General features: G+C 45.5%; 1 protein-coding gene across 1 annotated transcript in view; it reads right to left on the reverse strand.

Moving 5' to 3' along the window:
* Positions 1-15,167, reverse strand: part of LOC109507374 (receptor-type tyrosine-protein phosphatase F-like) — a 182,987-nt gene that overhangs the window by 158,763 nt on the left and 9,057 nt on the right. The window contains exon 2 of the mRNA XM_019856751.1: positions 2,216-2,403. Within this exon, the coding sequence (XP_019712310.1) occupies positions 2,216-2,297 (82 nt within the window). The 5' untranslated portion in view covers positions 2,298-2,403. The remainder of the gene's footprint in view (positions 1-2,215; positions 2,404-15,167) is intronic.

Here is a 15,167-nt window from a genome sequence, read left to right on the forward strand (position 1 = left end):
CAAAGGAGGCCTTTGTGGTCGTCCTCGCATGAAAAGCTTGTCCAGATTAGAACGAGAGAGGCACGCCGAGGCGACACATACATCAAAAGCTTGTTAACGCCGGCAAAATAACTCACAACGGCGGCGCTACACAAAAGACGGTCCGCTCCAAGAAGCCGGCCGCGCGACTTTGATGCCGACCTTGCGGGCCCCCCGAGGCCTATTGTCTACAAGTGGTGTTGGTGGAGCGGCCCCCCTGCTTGATTAGGCTTAGCTCCTGGGGGGGGAGGATCGATGGGGATGTCTGCGATCAGCGCTCACTGTAATAACGCCGCCTTTGCCGGCGCTCAATGACAACACAAGACCAAACGATGTCACCGGGCCGATAGTGCCGCCCCAGGACTTATTTGCGCTGCCCAATCGCGACGTCGCTTTAATTGCGCAGCGGTGCAAAATGAAGGGGCGGCTAACGGCAACGAGCGAGCGCTTGCATCGCGCGGTCGCTGGGCTCCGTCGCCGAGGACCCCTTCGCACGCCACTCGTTTCAGAGCCAGCTGCTTCAGAGCACCTCTGGCCAAGCGGAGGAACCGTCAAAGCATCCGAGGAGCTAAGGCTATTCTTGGCCGCGTCCGCACACACACACACACACACGTCTTGTATATTTCCAGTTTCTTCTTTTTCTTGTCTTTCCGCCCACACGCAAACTGGATGTCAGGTCACTGAGTTTTGGGAAAACTGGAGATTCATATCAAAACTAAAAAGATAACAGTGCGCTGGGGGAGTTTTGTAGTTTTCATGAAGATTTTTAAGACCCTCCCCCCCTCTCTGCCATCCACTAAAAATGTCGACTGCAAGTGCATAATATGCGCTTGTCCTTATATTTTAAAACCTTGTGCAATTTGACGAGATAGAAGAAATGTTACAGTGGTTGCAGAACAAACGAGCAAAATGAACTTAATCCATCATTTCGGGACGTCACAATCTGATTGACTTGATCAGAAATGGATGGTGATCACGTTTCTCGAGTCGCTGCTCTTTTCAGTTGTTTCTGAGCCCCCTTTGACCTTGATCCGTTAATATCCCAAGAGACAAGACGATTCTGGTGGTTTTCTAAGAATCTTGCAAAGAGACAGTCCGACGTCGCTTCATCCTAAACCTGCTGTGCACCCTTCCCCATAATATCTGTCTGTCGTCTGCACTAGAGTACAGGAAATCCAAAACCGACACTATCAAGTTCACATAACTCGAGTTGCAGAGGAGAAATTACAGGCACCACATTTCCACAAGCCTGCTATTAGTGGTAGGTGTTATTTTCGCCCCCCAACGGTCTTTTTTTAATTCCATGTCTGCTTCGCGCTGGCGGTAATAACAGGTCTGCCGTGCCCGTTTTTTTCCTCGCATGCATGCACACCAAAATACAAGCGTAGCTTAACCTCAGACCAGAGGCGGGCTTCATTGGGTTGCTTTTGGGTTTTATCTTCCCTTCCTCACTGGGAATTCTTTCTTGTGCCCGTATCACTTATTTATTTCCGAGCGAGCCTGTGTGGCTTTATCTGTAAAATGAGAGACAAGACCGATATTACTCAGTAGGAAGCGTGTGATCGGTCACCGCGTACTATGGCTTGAACTTAATTATGCAACCTCGGAGAGTTAAAAATGAGTAGGGCGCGACCGATAGAGATTTTTATGAGGCGATGCCAATTTTCCGCAGGGAAAAAAAAAAATATCAATCACCGATTAATCAGTACTTTACTATAACAAAAAAAGAAGAAAAAAAAAGACACCACCTAGAGACGACGACGACACAACTCAAGGAGGCAAAGGGCTCACGCAAACAAGTCGACTTGGAGCAACGCATGAAAGGAAGGGCCAGTTGCCGTGGCTCAGTCGTGGTTGTGGGGTGTGTGTACGCTCTGACAGCACTATAGGTGAGGTCACGTGTTGAATTAATTCCATCCCTGACCTTGTCTTGGCCGCGGCAGAGCCTCTCAACCCCCCCCCACCGACCCGCCATAGGTGCTGCAACATCCCATTGTGCACCTTTTTCCCGCCTGGGCTGTCATTCAGAGCGACAGCAGATGGAGACACAGATGGCTCTTTATTATAACACAGTGGAAGCTCAATGTCGATCCAAGACGACAGTATAACGACGGAAAAAAGGAACGTTGTCGTTCCTGCGTTTCTGATGCAGGTGCTCAATAGAATACGACCGACAATATCGAGCAAAGAGACTTACTGTCTGCCACAGAGGAGATGGCAGCGCAGCTGAGGAGCAGGGGCAGGACGAGACACGCCCCTCTGTGTGGCGGGGGTGCCATGTCTCAAGGTCGGCACTGCTGCTGCTGCTGCTGCTGCCGCCGCCGCCCTCGCTCGTCGTCCCCCTGCTTAGACGCGTCCCGCTCTGACACGATCAAAGGTTAAAGCCTGCAAGGGCAAACATGAGCACAATTAATTACAGAAAATGAACAACACAGACATTTACAGTAACGTCATCAAACCATGACAGACATCCATCGACTTGTTTCCTTAAGAGCTTCTGTTGCTACTGCAAGCTTATTCTCGCTCCCTTTGACCATTTCAGATGGAAGAAATGGCACCTGAGATGAAATGGTTGGTATTTTACCCTGAGCTAGGAATACTTTTCTTGGAAATAAAGCAGAAGCAAATTTGTTTTCAAGGCTTATAAAAGTGCTTGACTTGTAAAGTCATCACAGAAACCATTGCAATTTTACAAGCAATCAATTACGCAGCAATTACCCAACATAGCCACCTCTGAGGTGAGGAAAACCATCTGAGATCCGATCGGCTGATATTTTGCATTATTTTTGGATCGGCCGTATTGTCTTTAATTCACCGGTTGATCAATGAGATCTTTAATAGGCTCTGCGAAATAAATCGTAAGAGCGGTTAGGGTTTCCCACATTTACATATGGCGGGCCACCGCAAATGAATTTTTGTCTCTACTGAAAGATTTTGGCGCTAGCCGTCAATGTGTAACTGCGGTCACATTGACTCAAGTATCAACCTGATTGACGTTTTAAATTTGGGAATCGATCTTAGTGGTATGAGCTCAAACAGTATTGATCCCCTTACTCACTACTCCAGCAGGTGCAATGGCCGTCAGGTCAATTTCACAGCACACCCTGTGCTCCTTTTGTTGTTTAAGTGTGTGGTTTGGCTTGGAAACACCACTCTGTATTTGGCTAAAGCCGACATGAAGTCGTCAGAGTCTTCCGAGTTTTGAATTATGCTGCGAAATGGCGTTGAATGGAAAACGAATGACATGAAATCACGACTTTGAAATGTGAACGTTAGAGAGGTGAAAACGTAAACAGGTTCGACCGTATTGACCCACCCATCCAAGATCCCTTGTGACAACAGAGCATGAACTCTCAATGCCAATATTGTGATCCAATTCCACGAAGAAACAAACAACTAAATTCTGCTCGGGGCGAGCGCGGCGAAACGAGTCAAACCAGCAACACGAGAGCAGACGACAAATCCGCGACAGTGCTGCAGTTATAATTGATGGGAAGAATGTCAGAAAAAGACAACGTAAGATAGCCATGGTGAGGGAGGATCTTCTTTCAAATCTCTCGAGGCTCTCCCGGAGGAACGGCGTTCACTTGACGCTCGCCATTAGGAGGATTGCCACTCCAGATGGGTTCAAATTAACCAAAGTGCCACTATGTCACTGAAATGCAACATGTATGCCTAGCTAACGCCCGCCACCCTCTCGGCCCCCCGGGGAGAAGTGCTAGCAGCATGTGTGCCACAAATGAAGCACAATTAAGCAGCGCCATAAAAGGCAGCGGTGTTAAAACAGTTGGAGAAAATGTACTCGAAGAAGAAAAGAAAAAAAAAAGTCTGTTCAGCCTGCATGGCTTCTTTTTTTTTGTCTTTTTAGGAATTAGATTTACTGTAGAAAATAATGGGATCAAGATATATGACCTCAACTTTTTTCCCCTTTTAGCCTGCAGATTCTGCCTAATGCTATTACAAACAAAGTAACTGCGCGTGCCCATAAATTGCACTAACAAAATTTCTTATCCTCTCGCCCGGGGGGCATCTTTGATGAGCAATTGTAACGCTATAAAGCAGACCCACAATCTGGTACGGATAGAAATCTTGTCTGTTCATGGAATTAAAGTAGTATCTCCAGAGGACTTTTGGGTAGAAAAAAAAAAAAAAGAAGAGTTCTTTGAAAAGTTGTATCTTGAAGGGCTTTACGACAATAAATCTTAAAAAGTCTGCGGCCTATTTTCACACAAGCTGGGTGGCCAGTCAGCTTTAGTCTATTCATTTCGGATCGATATGTTAGCATGTCAGGGAAACAAAACCTTCGTTATTTGCAGCGGGGCGGGGGGAAAGAGGGATGGATGAAATTCCTCTGCATTCTTTTGCGTCTGAAGGTGTTGAGTGGCATGTTACTTAGGATGAGGATGCTTCAAAATATTTGACGGGCACCTTTTCCAATCGCCCTGCGGGGGAATCAAGACTGAGAAAACAAACCGAAAAAAAAAACACAAAAGCCCAAGTGTCAAGATTTGTTGTTTCTTCTATTGAGAGCGCGACGGAATGGAATGACTCACAGGAATGTAGTGAGTCACCTGAAACTTGGAGCCTCACTTGAGCTCTTAGCCTTTTTTTGCCTCGGAGTTGTACACTAGGACAAGGTTGGCATTTTATTTCATTTCCATTCGGGCCAAGTTAATTGACTCATTTTCCTTGAACGACTACTGACAATTGACAACGTGATTATTATTATTATTATTATTTTTAAATGTGACTTTGAGATGAATAATAATATTGGGCATCCCGATGCACGCTTTTTGGTGGATGTAACTTAAAAACATTAAGTACTGATTTCTTGAGGCAGCAAACTGGTTGAAATCAAATTTAAAAAAATCAACATCAAGATCCGGATTCAACAAAAAGTGAATTGATTATGTCATCAATAGGACCCCCCAAAAAAAAAAAAAAAAAATCAGTAACCCTTTTGTTGGGGTTCCGCAGGGTTCAGCTAGACACACTGCTTTTCAGGCAGGTGACTATTCTGCAGATAACACTTTGACTGAAGGAGGAATTGGAACACGGTGAACTGTCGGCACTCAGTGGAAACATGGACATTCACATTTTGGTAAATGATCTACGTTGCGCATTCAAATATCAGCTTTGGCATCCCTGTGTGGACTTAATGTGTTCTCCCCGTGCTCGAAACAGTTTTTCTTCGGGTAGTCGAACGTCCTCCCATATTGCACAAACATGCACGTTAGGTTTCTCGAAGACTAAATTGTCCACAAGTGCGAATCCAAGTGTGAATGTGTTTTGTCGATATTTAAGCTGCGGTTGGCCGGTTCCCAGTCCAAGATGCACCCAAGTAGGGAAACTTTCGGAAATGAATGGATGGCTCTTCAGGGCCGGTCAAAATGATGGGAAGTCCAACCGCTCGCACGATATGCTAATACGCCGTTCGGAAGTGGCTCACCATGTTCTGAAATCGAAATGAAGCATATTTGAAGCCAACGTTTTATTTCCAGCTAATGCTCCGAGTCGACTTCCACACGCTCCTCCCTGCCCCATTCACCCCACCATAAATTAATGTCGCTCGTGTCAAGTTTGTTGGCTGACAAATTTGTTTTGACGCCTGTTTTAATGTGCGCTTCTCGTGCAGCGCGGCTGATAGAGTTGGCTCACCGCCGCAGCTTCCGAACCCTTGGCGGTTGTCGCCAGATATCTTCCGCAGCATATGCCAGCGTTGGGCAGATGCTCTTCATCTTCAATGAGGAAGAAAAATTCCTGGAGCGATACGTTATTCCTTATTTACGAAGCAACTTATTTACTCCCTGCGCTCGGGGAAGAGACATGCCCCGGTGCGGTTGTAATATAGGCGCAGGGTTTTCACCGATGCTGGAATGAACCGTATCCGGGACTCATCCGCAGCCTCCAGCGTCATTGAAAAAGAAGCTTTTAAGAGTCTGGGGACTCCCCCCTACCGGTAATGCAGCTAGCATGACATATGTGCTCTGTAAGTACAGCGCGACAGACAGAAGACTAAGAGGTTTAGGGAAGTAATTAGAGAGGCAATAATTGAACGACGGAAATCTCAAAATGGTCAGCGTGCAGGAAAAAAAAATGCTTCAAGGGTGTGGGGAGGGGAAGCGCACCTTTGCTAGGTTGGGTTAGCCTGCCTCGCACCCACCACCTTAGAGTCGCGGTTCCCAAGCGCCGGTCCTGGTTCGTGGACCATCCGCTATCGGGCAAGTCTTAGCTTGAAAATCCCGTTCCCGTGCTCTAAGCTTGCAAAAAGGTCTTCGGGGTGCTTCGTTGCAGAAGCGAAAATGAGACAGTCAAAGAAATCTGCATACCAAGAGACAATATCAGCAGTCCTGCTTCAGGGTTCTACATTGTTCTGACAGGATCGCCACAACAGGGCTCATGGTGGCTCAATAGGGGCAACAACCAAAAAGCTTCAATGGAGGAAGCTCGACTTCAGGGTTTTTATCACCGCAGGTTGATTCTCACGCACCGATCCCGCTCTGAATAATATGAGGTGACGAGCTCGCAAATGACGCCACGAAGTCTTCAAAACGACTTCGGTATGTGCAATTGTGTCCTTGATTAATATCAAAGTAGAATGTTCAAAAAGTGCCCCCATCCATGTTCACATTCTATCATTGCAAAGTGGGATTCTCTCCACCAACGGCGACCAAAACAAAATGACGATGGAAATATGTCATGTACTTTGTGATGATGGGGAGCGGATCATTTAGCCAGAAATAAGCACAGGGTTCCCACTAATTACAGCACAACAACTACATTCGGCGTCAAAGTGAGATGTATTTGGACGGGATAATCGCTTTCATTTCTGTGCCGTCTGTGAATATATCGCTTTTCGTGAAACCAATCCGTCAGGCAAATAAAGATGAGGGGACGCTGTGGCACGGCAGTGGCCCTTTTCTCATGAGGAGTACGCAGGAGGTCCTTGGTCACGGCCGACTTGCGCACCATTCGCAAGCTCGACACCTCCTGAGCAACCCCCCCCCGTACGTTGCTTGAGCTTAGTCTGAATAATTATTGATGGGCCGTGCTCTGTGCGCGCTAGTGCCCGTTGCTTGCATTCCTTCACGCCGTTTGTCTCGTACTGGTGGAGGACAGGATTACCGCCCAGGGGTTGGGGGGGGGTTGTCGGAACTGAAGCGTGTGTGTGTGACGGGGGGGGGTTGATGGGTGGGAGTCTTTGCCTTCTGTGCCTGCCTGCCTGCTTAGTCATTTTACGGTGCCATCTGTCCTCAAGCAAAGCGTCAAGTGGCGTCGCCTTGGGCCATTTTTGCTCGCCAGGGCGGATTTGCTATTGATGTACACGTGCGCATCTGCTGTTGAAAATATACATCTGAGTACAATTTCTTTGGTGAAATATCTAGCCGTTGTCAGGAGGGCTTCCTTCGACAGCAAACTGGTTCGAACTGAATCAACAGGGGCCAACTGGTGCACTCTGAGATTGCTTTGCTCCCGAGCGAGCACGTTTGAAATGGATCAACGCTCAAATCCGTCATCAATTTCTTGAATTGTCTGCCACTGCTGGCCCAGATAGATGAACAAAGACATCTTTTGCTTTTTATTTTACCTGAAGCATTGATTGTGGCGGAGCACGCCGTCAAAGTTTGATCATTTTAAGGGTTCGCTACGAGGGGCTGCGAGGGTACGTCGATCGCTGCTTCCAACTTAAAGTTAACCAAAGTCCTGACAACAAAGACGCTCGCTCCTAACAGAAATTAAATGATGTCTGCTTGCTCATACGGGAGCGGTCAAGACGCCCATTTGTTGTAAAATGCTCTGTGTAATTTGGATATACGTGAATGATGTTGTAACAGTAAAGCTGGTAGTATTCCTGTTTGGACAATCGCTCATGATGCCACAGGCTGTCAATACTTTACACTGAACAGGTCCAAGTATTTACACCTTTAGCTTTTTTTTCCGTTGATGAATGCGCGTTTTACATCCAAGCCCGCCTCTTGATTTATGAGCACGCCTTTGCACCGCGCTTTGCGGCGCAAGACATTTTCCCTCACGACAACACCGATAATCGCCCTCCAATAAATCCAATTGAAAGTGTGTATCATCGCCACCCTGTAATACACATCAGCATAATATCCATCACCTCTTAATTCCAATATTGAGTTGCACACCCCTAGTCCCTACAGGTGTAAATCCAACCCCCCACCCCATCAGTGAAAATTTATGGAGGAGCTTGAGCTCAGTTAAATGTTCGCTCATCCAAAAAAATGCCACATCAACATGACATCTTATCAGTGAGGCAACCTGCAAAGTTGGAATAAGTAACCGTCCGTGTGACTGCTTCATCAGGCGCCTTCAATTGCCGCCCCTTGTGCGTCACCGAAGGTGCACCATGAGTCATAAACACGAATTTCTAGCGTACCTAATGGGGCCGAGTTGCATCACCAGCATGGACACACACTTGACTCCTGTGATTTATTACAGCGGGCCTCCGATTGAATTGTAGGTCAAGTTTACTTTGTGTTTGGGGCGTACTCACACTCGATCGTGCGAGACGTGCGATCCATGCTCGAGCCCACTTGACGCCAACAAACCAGTACACTTGTGTAGGTACCCTTAGTCAGCAAAGGAGACATGTCATACAGTTAGTGTAACGCGATCGTCCAGCTCCGATTGTTCATTCAAACAGCCACCTTATACAAAAGCGGTGAAAAGAATGACTCGGAATAATACAAGAGTCCAAAGAGAAGTTCGCCACAATTTGTCAGATGATTCACTCCTCCCGCCACCGAACAGCCACCTTATGCAAAAGCGGTGAAAAGAATGACTCGAAATAATACAAAGAGTCCAAAGAGAAGTTCCCCACAATTTGTCATATGATTCACTCTTCCCGCCACCTATTGATGATAACAGCCACATTACAAGATAGGAAAAGAAAACCCCAACAGACTAGAAATACAAATACTAAACCAGTGGTAGAGCTGGGAGACGTGACAATACATATCGCAAAAAAGATTTTATCGTGTCACTTTTTTACCATCGGTGTCTATCGTCATTTGTCATCTGCAGCACCCTGCCTGCATGTACTCGATATATCAAGTGCAGCTTCATTTGATGGACAAAATCGTTCGTGTCTATCGTCATTTGTCATCTGCAGCACCCTGCATGTACTCGATACATCAAGTGCAGCTTCATTTGATGGACAAAATCGTTCACTTATCAATGATATACTGTAGCGCTGCCACCAGGTGGCAGTGGGAAAGAACTAACAAATAACAACAAAGCGTAACTAAGAACTGTGATTTAAACAACAACAAAAAAAAACGTCAAGGCATGCTGGGTATGCCTTCAAAGTACACAAGCATAACGGTTTTTATTTTGAGTCTCGTCAAAACACAAAGAACTGCAAAACAACATCAAATTACAACAAAATACTTCAAGTAGCATAACAGTTTTTATTTTGAGTCTCGTCACACAAAGAACAGCAAAACTGAGAATCACGTTTGTTTTTTTCCCAACAGAAGCATTCTGAAGCATTATTGCCAATATTTCACAACATCAAATTACAACAAAATACTTCAAGTAGCATGCTGACGCTCTGTAGTAGTCTGACATGGGACTTACATAAATTACACAACCTAAACACTGTCCAACGCTTGCTGTGTTCGTGGTCTGGCACTGCAGCTTCGGTTCACGTGCCGTAAGAGGCTTTTTGCAGCTTAATCCTAAAGTCGAATATACGTAGGCTGTACCCAACAAGGAGTAGTGTTTCCAAGCAAAAATAGGTACATATCCAAAAAACAAGGCGGCCATTAGGCCTGCTGGAGCGATGTGGGAGATCGCTACTGTCGGAAATGTCGATAGAGAGGTGTAAAGGACAGACACAGCCGCCGGTGAACTTGCATTCAGTTCATTATACTCACAGTAAAAAAACCCCAAACCAAAACAAAACAAAAAAAGAGGGTCAGAAATCACACCAACAAATCGCTTCACATGGAGACTGGTTCATCAATCAGTCAATCAATCAAACTTAATTTATAATTTATATATAATAAAAGTGCTGGTTAAAGGGCTTGGCCAGTTAACAGCTCGCCAACTCTTCACTGTCATTCGATGACGCCCACGTCACTCACCAGGCCAAGCTCCGCCTTTTTAAAAAAAACGACACAGACGAGAAGTAACGGATACTACAGTAGAAAAAAAATAATGCTGGTCCCTCATTATCCACGTTATGATGTTTTTAATGTAACTGCTCATTTTGCTAGCTCGTAATGGTAACCGACAGCCGGCTCTTTGAGAGACGGTACGTGACTCAGCGACTCAGCCCAAAGACGTCCAGTCGTTCGCAGCACAGCCTTTCAGCTGTCTTCTTGGCAGTAAGGCGTTAACAATTAACCCCCTGCAATCGGCTTGTAAACAGACGTGCTGTAAAACTCGATAGGTCACAGGACGTTAGCCTTTGTTGGCTCGGATTTCAACGGGGAGCCTTGTCGCGGCAACGGCGTATAAAAGACACGCACCATCAACTTGGCGCTTACAGCAAAAAAGAAAGAAAATAACGTGGTCATGCTACACTTCAATTTCACCACGCGGGGCCGAGCGCATCGTTGTTATTCTCCCGAGGTCTTTTTTTTTTTTTTTGAGAGCGAGAGAAGCCTTCAAGGGCATGAAAAACAAACATGAGAGCCATGTTGAAATTCTGCTTGTTTGTGGAGCACAACACAAACCTCTTATCACCCCCGCAGAAAGCCGTCATTAGCTAGCCGCACAGTTAGCCCTGTGGATCTCAAGGGGCCCTTTAGACAAGACAACCGAAAGTGGAGGAAAAACTCGTCTCGTTGGCTCTTTGCTTACCCGACAATACAATACAATACAATACATCCTGATTTATGGGTCTAAAACCGGTAAAACCGCGGGTTGCGTTGTTATTTTTAAAGTGGTAAGAATTGTACATTTTCAGGAATCGGTGAATGGCCTGGAAGCCATCGAGACAAATCAAATCACACTCAGCCGGTTTCGCGCACGGTGGTTAGCATGTCCGCCTCAGAACTCTGAGGTTCGGGTTTGAATCTTTGGCTCTGGCCAATTGGATGCTCTCCACGCTATGACACAGGGAGTTCAGAACAATGTGATCGATCTCCCATTCCAGTTACACATATTTAAAGATTGTTAATGTTTGCCTGCAAGAGTCAATTGAGGACATTTTTGAGAGGGGAACAGTTCCCTCGAGTTGTCCAACATGGGACGGTAGAATTACGACCTGTCGTTTGAATAACGTTAGTGTAAGTGGTCCTTCGTTTACGACGGAGCTCTCTCTTCCTTCAGTGGTAGCATCAAACTAATTTGTGCATCAATTAAAACGTGCCATTGACTTTGCCTAATGTAGTAGTAAAGTCATAATCACAATAAATATTTGTGTGAAAACCAGTCCTGGCTAATGACTACTGATGTAACAGAGCAGCCCATACGGCCTACAAACGATGGACTATGACGAGTTCCGATTTACGTACAAACTCAGGTTATGTCGCCGCCATAGGAACGGATGTTACCCAATTGTAGGGAGGCGGGACTTGAAAACTACCGAAAAACAAGGCATGCTTTAGTCCTCCAGTTACACTACAGGTCAACTGAAGTGAAAAAAAAAAAAATACAAATGCAAAAAAAGATCATTGAATAATTACGGCCTCGTTTTTGTTCTTTTCTCCTCTTTATTTTCTATGCAGCTCTTCACATTGACCCAAGTGCCTTTTTAGTGTCGCAAAGAAACAAGGTGAGGTTTAAATCCAGCAACCCAAAGCTGCTTCAGCCCACCTGCTATTTTTGCAAATCAAACTGACTCACAGTTAGGTTTCGAGGTCAAGGGAAATATTTAGTGCAGTAAAACATCATGGCCTTATTTTTGCTTTTGTCGTTTTAATGATATATTTGTAGCGTTTGTTTTGAAATGATTTTTTTTTTTAAATGAAATGCAGGGTCACATTGACAACCGTAAATGTTTGGTGCATCGAAAAAGCAAACCTAACAGGACGGTTAAAAATCATGGCATAATTTAAATGACAAAATGTTTACTCATTGGTGTGGAACTTGCATGTTTTTTTTTTTAATTCAATAGTTGGCACCGATGTGAGAACATGAAACCCGCAACTTTATACAAGCGCATAGATGGGGGGGGAGGGGAGAGGGGGCTGGCATTTGAGGGCCGCATACTATTCAGCAGGTGTCTCCACTGTACTAAATCAATTACCTCCAGTCAGCCAACGCTTAGGGTAGGAGGTATTGTAAATCAGCTTGGTGTCAAGCCAGATTAGGGACTGTAACAGCTTGTGGAGTGGAGCTCTTTGGCCAGGAGGGAGCCAATTCCGAGGTATGTTTGACAGTAACTTTTTTTTTCCCACCACCCCCACAATTGTAATTGTTTGGCGATACTTTCAAATGAAATAAGAGACGGAGAGACAGATAACGATCGCCTCTTTTTTTTTTTAAGAGGGGCCCGGCTCGGAGCGTCGTAGCAACGTGATAAAAAAGCATTCCGGAGCCCTGCAGTGTGCAAGCTGTTACTAGCTATTTTCCAATACTATTTCTATACCTTTAAAATGTCAGAGTACTGCGGGGGAAAAGGTGGGATCAATGGAAGGGGACTGCTGAAGGGCAATATTGAATTTGGTGGTCTTTTGTAGGACTTGAAAATCCACAAAGATGCTTTCATTCCAGAGCGCATTATTAACAATCAAACCAAGGAGAAATGTAGAAAGCATGAATATGATTTTATTCAAATGTTCCCGCATAAATCATGCAACAAAATGAGATATTTGCACACAACCTGCATGCACGAAAGTCGGATGTTCTTTATTAAAGGGAACGTTTGAGTACACACGGCATGGATACAAGTTGGACGCAGATTAAATGTTTATATGCAAATTTGGGGTTAGCTGTCCGTCTCCAAACCTCTTTTGGGTCACCAGTTGTGAACCATTGGATGGGTTCATTTGGCACAAAAGAATTTCACGAGAAAGGGGTTGCGTACACTTCAAGAGGGAGAAAAAAAACAAACAAACACCCTCTTGCTCTATTTCAAACACAATGGTACTCCCAAGGTGATATTTACTTAAAACACACAACCACTGACTTCAACGATGAGGACAGAAGATTGCAGCTTTGAATGCCCGCATTTTTTCACGACTGTCGACGCAGCAAGATCTGTTTCGCTTTACAAGAAACCGCGTCGAAATACAATGAGGAGAATTGTGCGTGCGGTTCAAGGATGAGTGAACAACATTGTAGCGGACGTTGATGTGACACTACTGCAACTGTGAGCACTTTCACACATAAAAACAGCATCACAACAACATTGGAGGAGAAGTGTCACGTTGACACCCAGAGACTGTTGCGGAACTGTTTGACAAAGGTGAGTTGTCCTGCCTCTTATTCTACCTCAGAAGCCAAAAGAATTGGCGCGTTGAGTTTCTCTTTTCTGTATTGGTGACATTCACAAAAAAAAAAAAAAAAAAAAAAAAAAAAAAAAAAAAAAAGTGGGGAAATGAGAGACAGAACAACGTGATCAAAGTGTGAAGAAATAAACTGCACGGGCTGCTGGAAAATAGTTGGGTTGGGTTTGTCCCCTTATTCCGTATTGGAAACATGTCTCGACTCCAAAGGTGACAAAATAAATGTTTGGACGAGGCTAGAAACAGATCCTCGTATGTGATGGATACAAATGAGAGACAGAACAACGTGATCAAAGTGTGAAGAAATAAACTGCACGGGCTGCTGGAAAATAGTTGGGTTGGGTTTGTCCCCTTATTCCGTATTGGAAACATGTCTCGACTCCAAAGGTGACAAAATAAATGTTTGGACGAGGCTAGAAACAGATCCTCGTATGTGATGGATACGAGGGCAAAGAGTTTGGTTGGGTTTTTAGATGTGCATTTGTGTGCTGCCACGGCTATCAGAAAAGCAAAACCGTTTTCACATTAGCTCTTCGCCACGCCTTCCATCTAACAAGCTGTCCGGTCTTCTTTTGTTTCTTTGCCGGCTAAACTCTGCTTCTGTGGGTCAATTAGCCCCGCGATGTCTTTTTCTGTCCGTCTGATCTGCGAGCCGGTCTGCCGGAGCAGATGGGTCCATATATCTCCCATCAATCTCCAGAGGCTCGAGGATTTAAATGTAAACGAGACGAGTGCGGGACTCATTCAGACTTTCTATGTATTCCAGACTCATCAAACAGGATCGAGTTCAGTCTGCCTTTCATCACTATTAATGTGCCACACAGCAATTAACTTCATGGAGGATGTCCTTAATACCTAATCCTAATCGATTCAGTTTGACACGATTCGAACGGGGGGGGGGGGGCTCTCTCGAGGAGAAAACAAAGTAGTATAAGCCAACTTGACCTGTGAAATATGTCTGTTTCAGGGTGAGCTGGAGCTTCTTCTGGGGAAGAGGTACAGCCTGAAATGCTTGCCAGGGAATCACAGCGAATGTGCGATGAAGCTGCAATATCTAGTCCCTCCCATTTTTTTCCATCTCGTTTCTCATCATGAAGGTCATCGGTGAGCTGGGGGAAAATGCACGAATACTTCAGGCGACAGCTGGGATGCATCCACAACTGGTCATCAGTCAATCACAGGACACTTATGGACAAACGACCGCTCACATTCACACCAGTAGACAATTTCATAGACTTCAAGTCCAGATGCGTTGCAGTGTGGGAGAATAGCGCATTCCATCCATCCATTTCGTGGATACCTTATCAGGTGAGATGTTCAAACAAAGATTGGAACCAGGGTCTTCCGACGACAGCGCAGATGCACTCAACCACATTAAGCCGTCTTCATGTTAAATGATCCCATTACTTTAGAGCGGTGACCACATCCGGAAGTCAGACTTGTGACTTTCTGCCGGTCAGCATCGGCTCACGCCACCTTGCAAGTAATGAGGTCGTATCTGGACATGGAATCTGTCGTCGGGGGAAAAGATTATGCTTCATCCTGCCTCTCGCGAGGTGGCAGCCCTGACAGGCGCGAAGAGTGAGGAACAGGCGAGCACGCCGATCGATTGCCAGCTGACTTGTGAGGTCCATTATAATGACAAGCCAGAGCCGTAGCGCGATCGCCCGCACTCCAGCAATGGCCTCATTACTACCGACGAATCTCTCACTGGGACCAATATTT

This window comes from Hippocampus comes, unplaced genomic scaffold (genome assembly GCF_001891065.2).
Source record: "Hippocampus comes isolate QL1 unplaced genomic scaffold, H_comes_QL1_v1.1 scaffold105, whole genome shotgun sequence".
In the NCBI taxonomy this organism is placed as follows: Eukaryota; Metazoa; Chordata; class Actinopteri; order Syngnathiformes; family Syngnathidae; genus Hippocampus; species Hippocampus comes.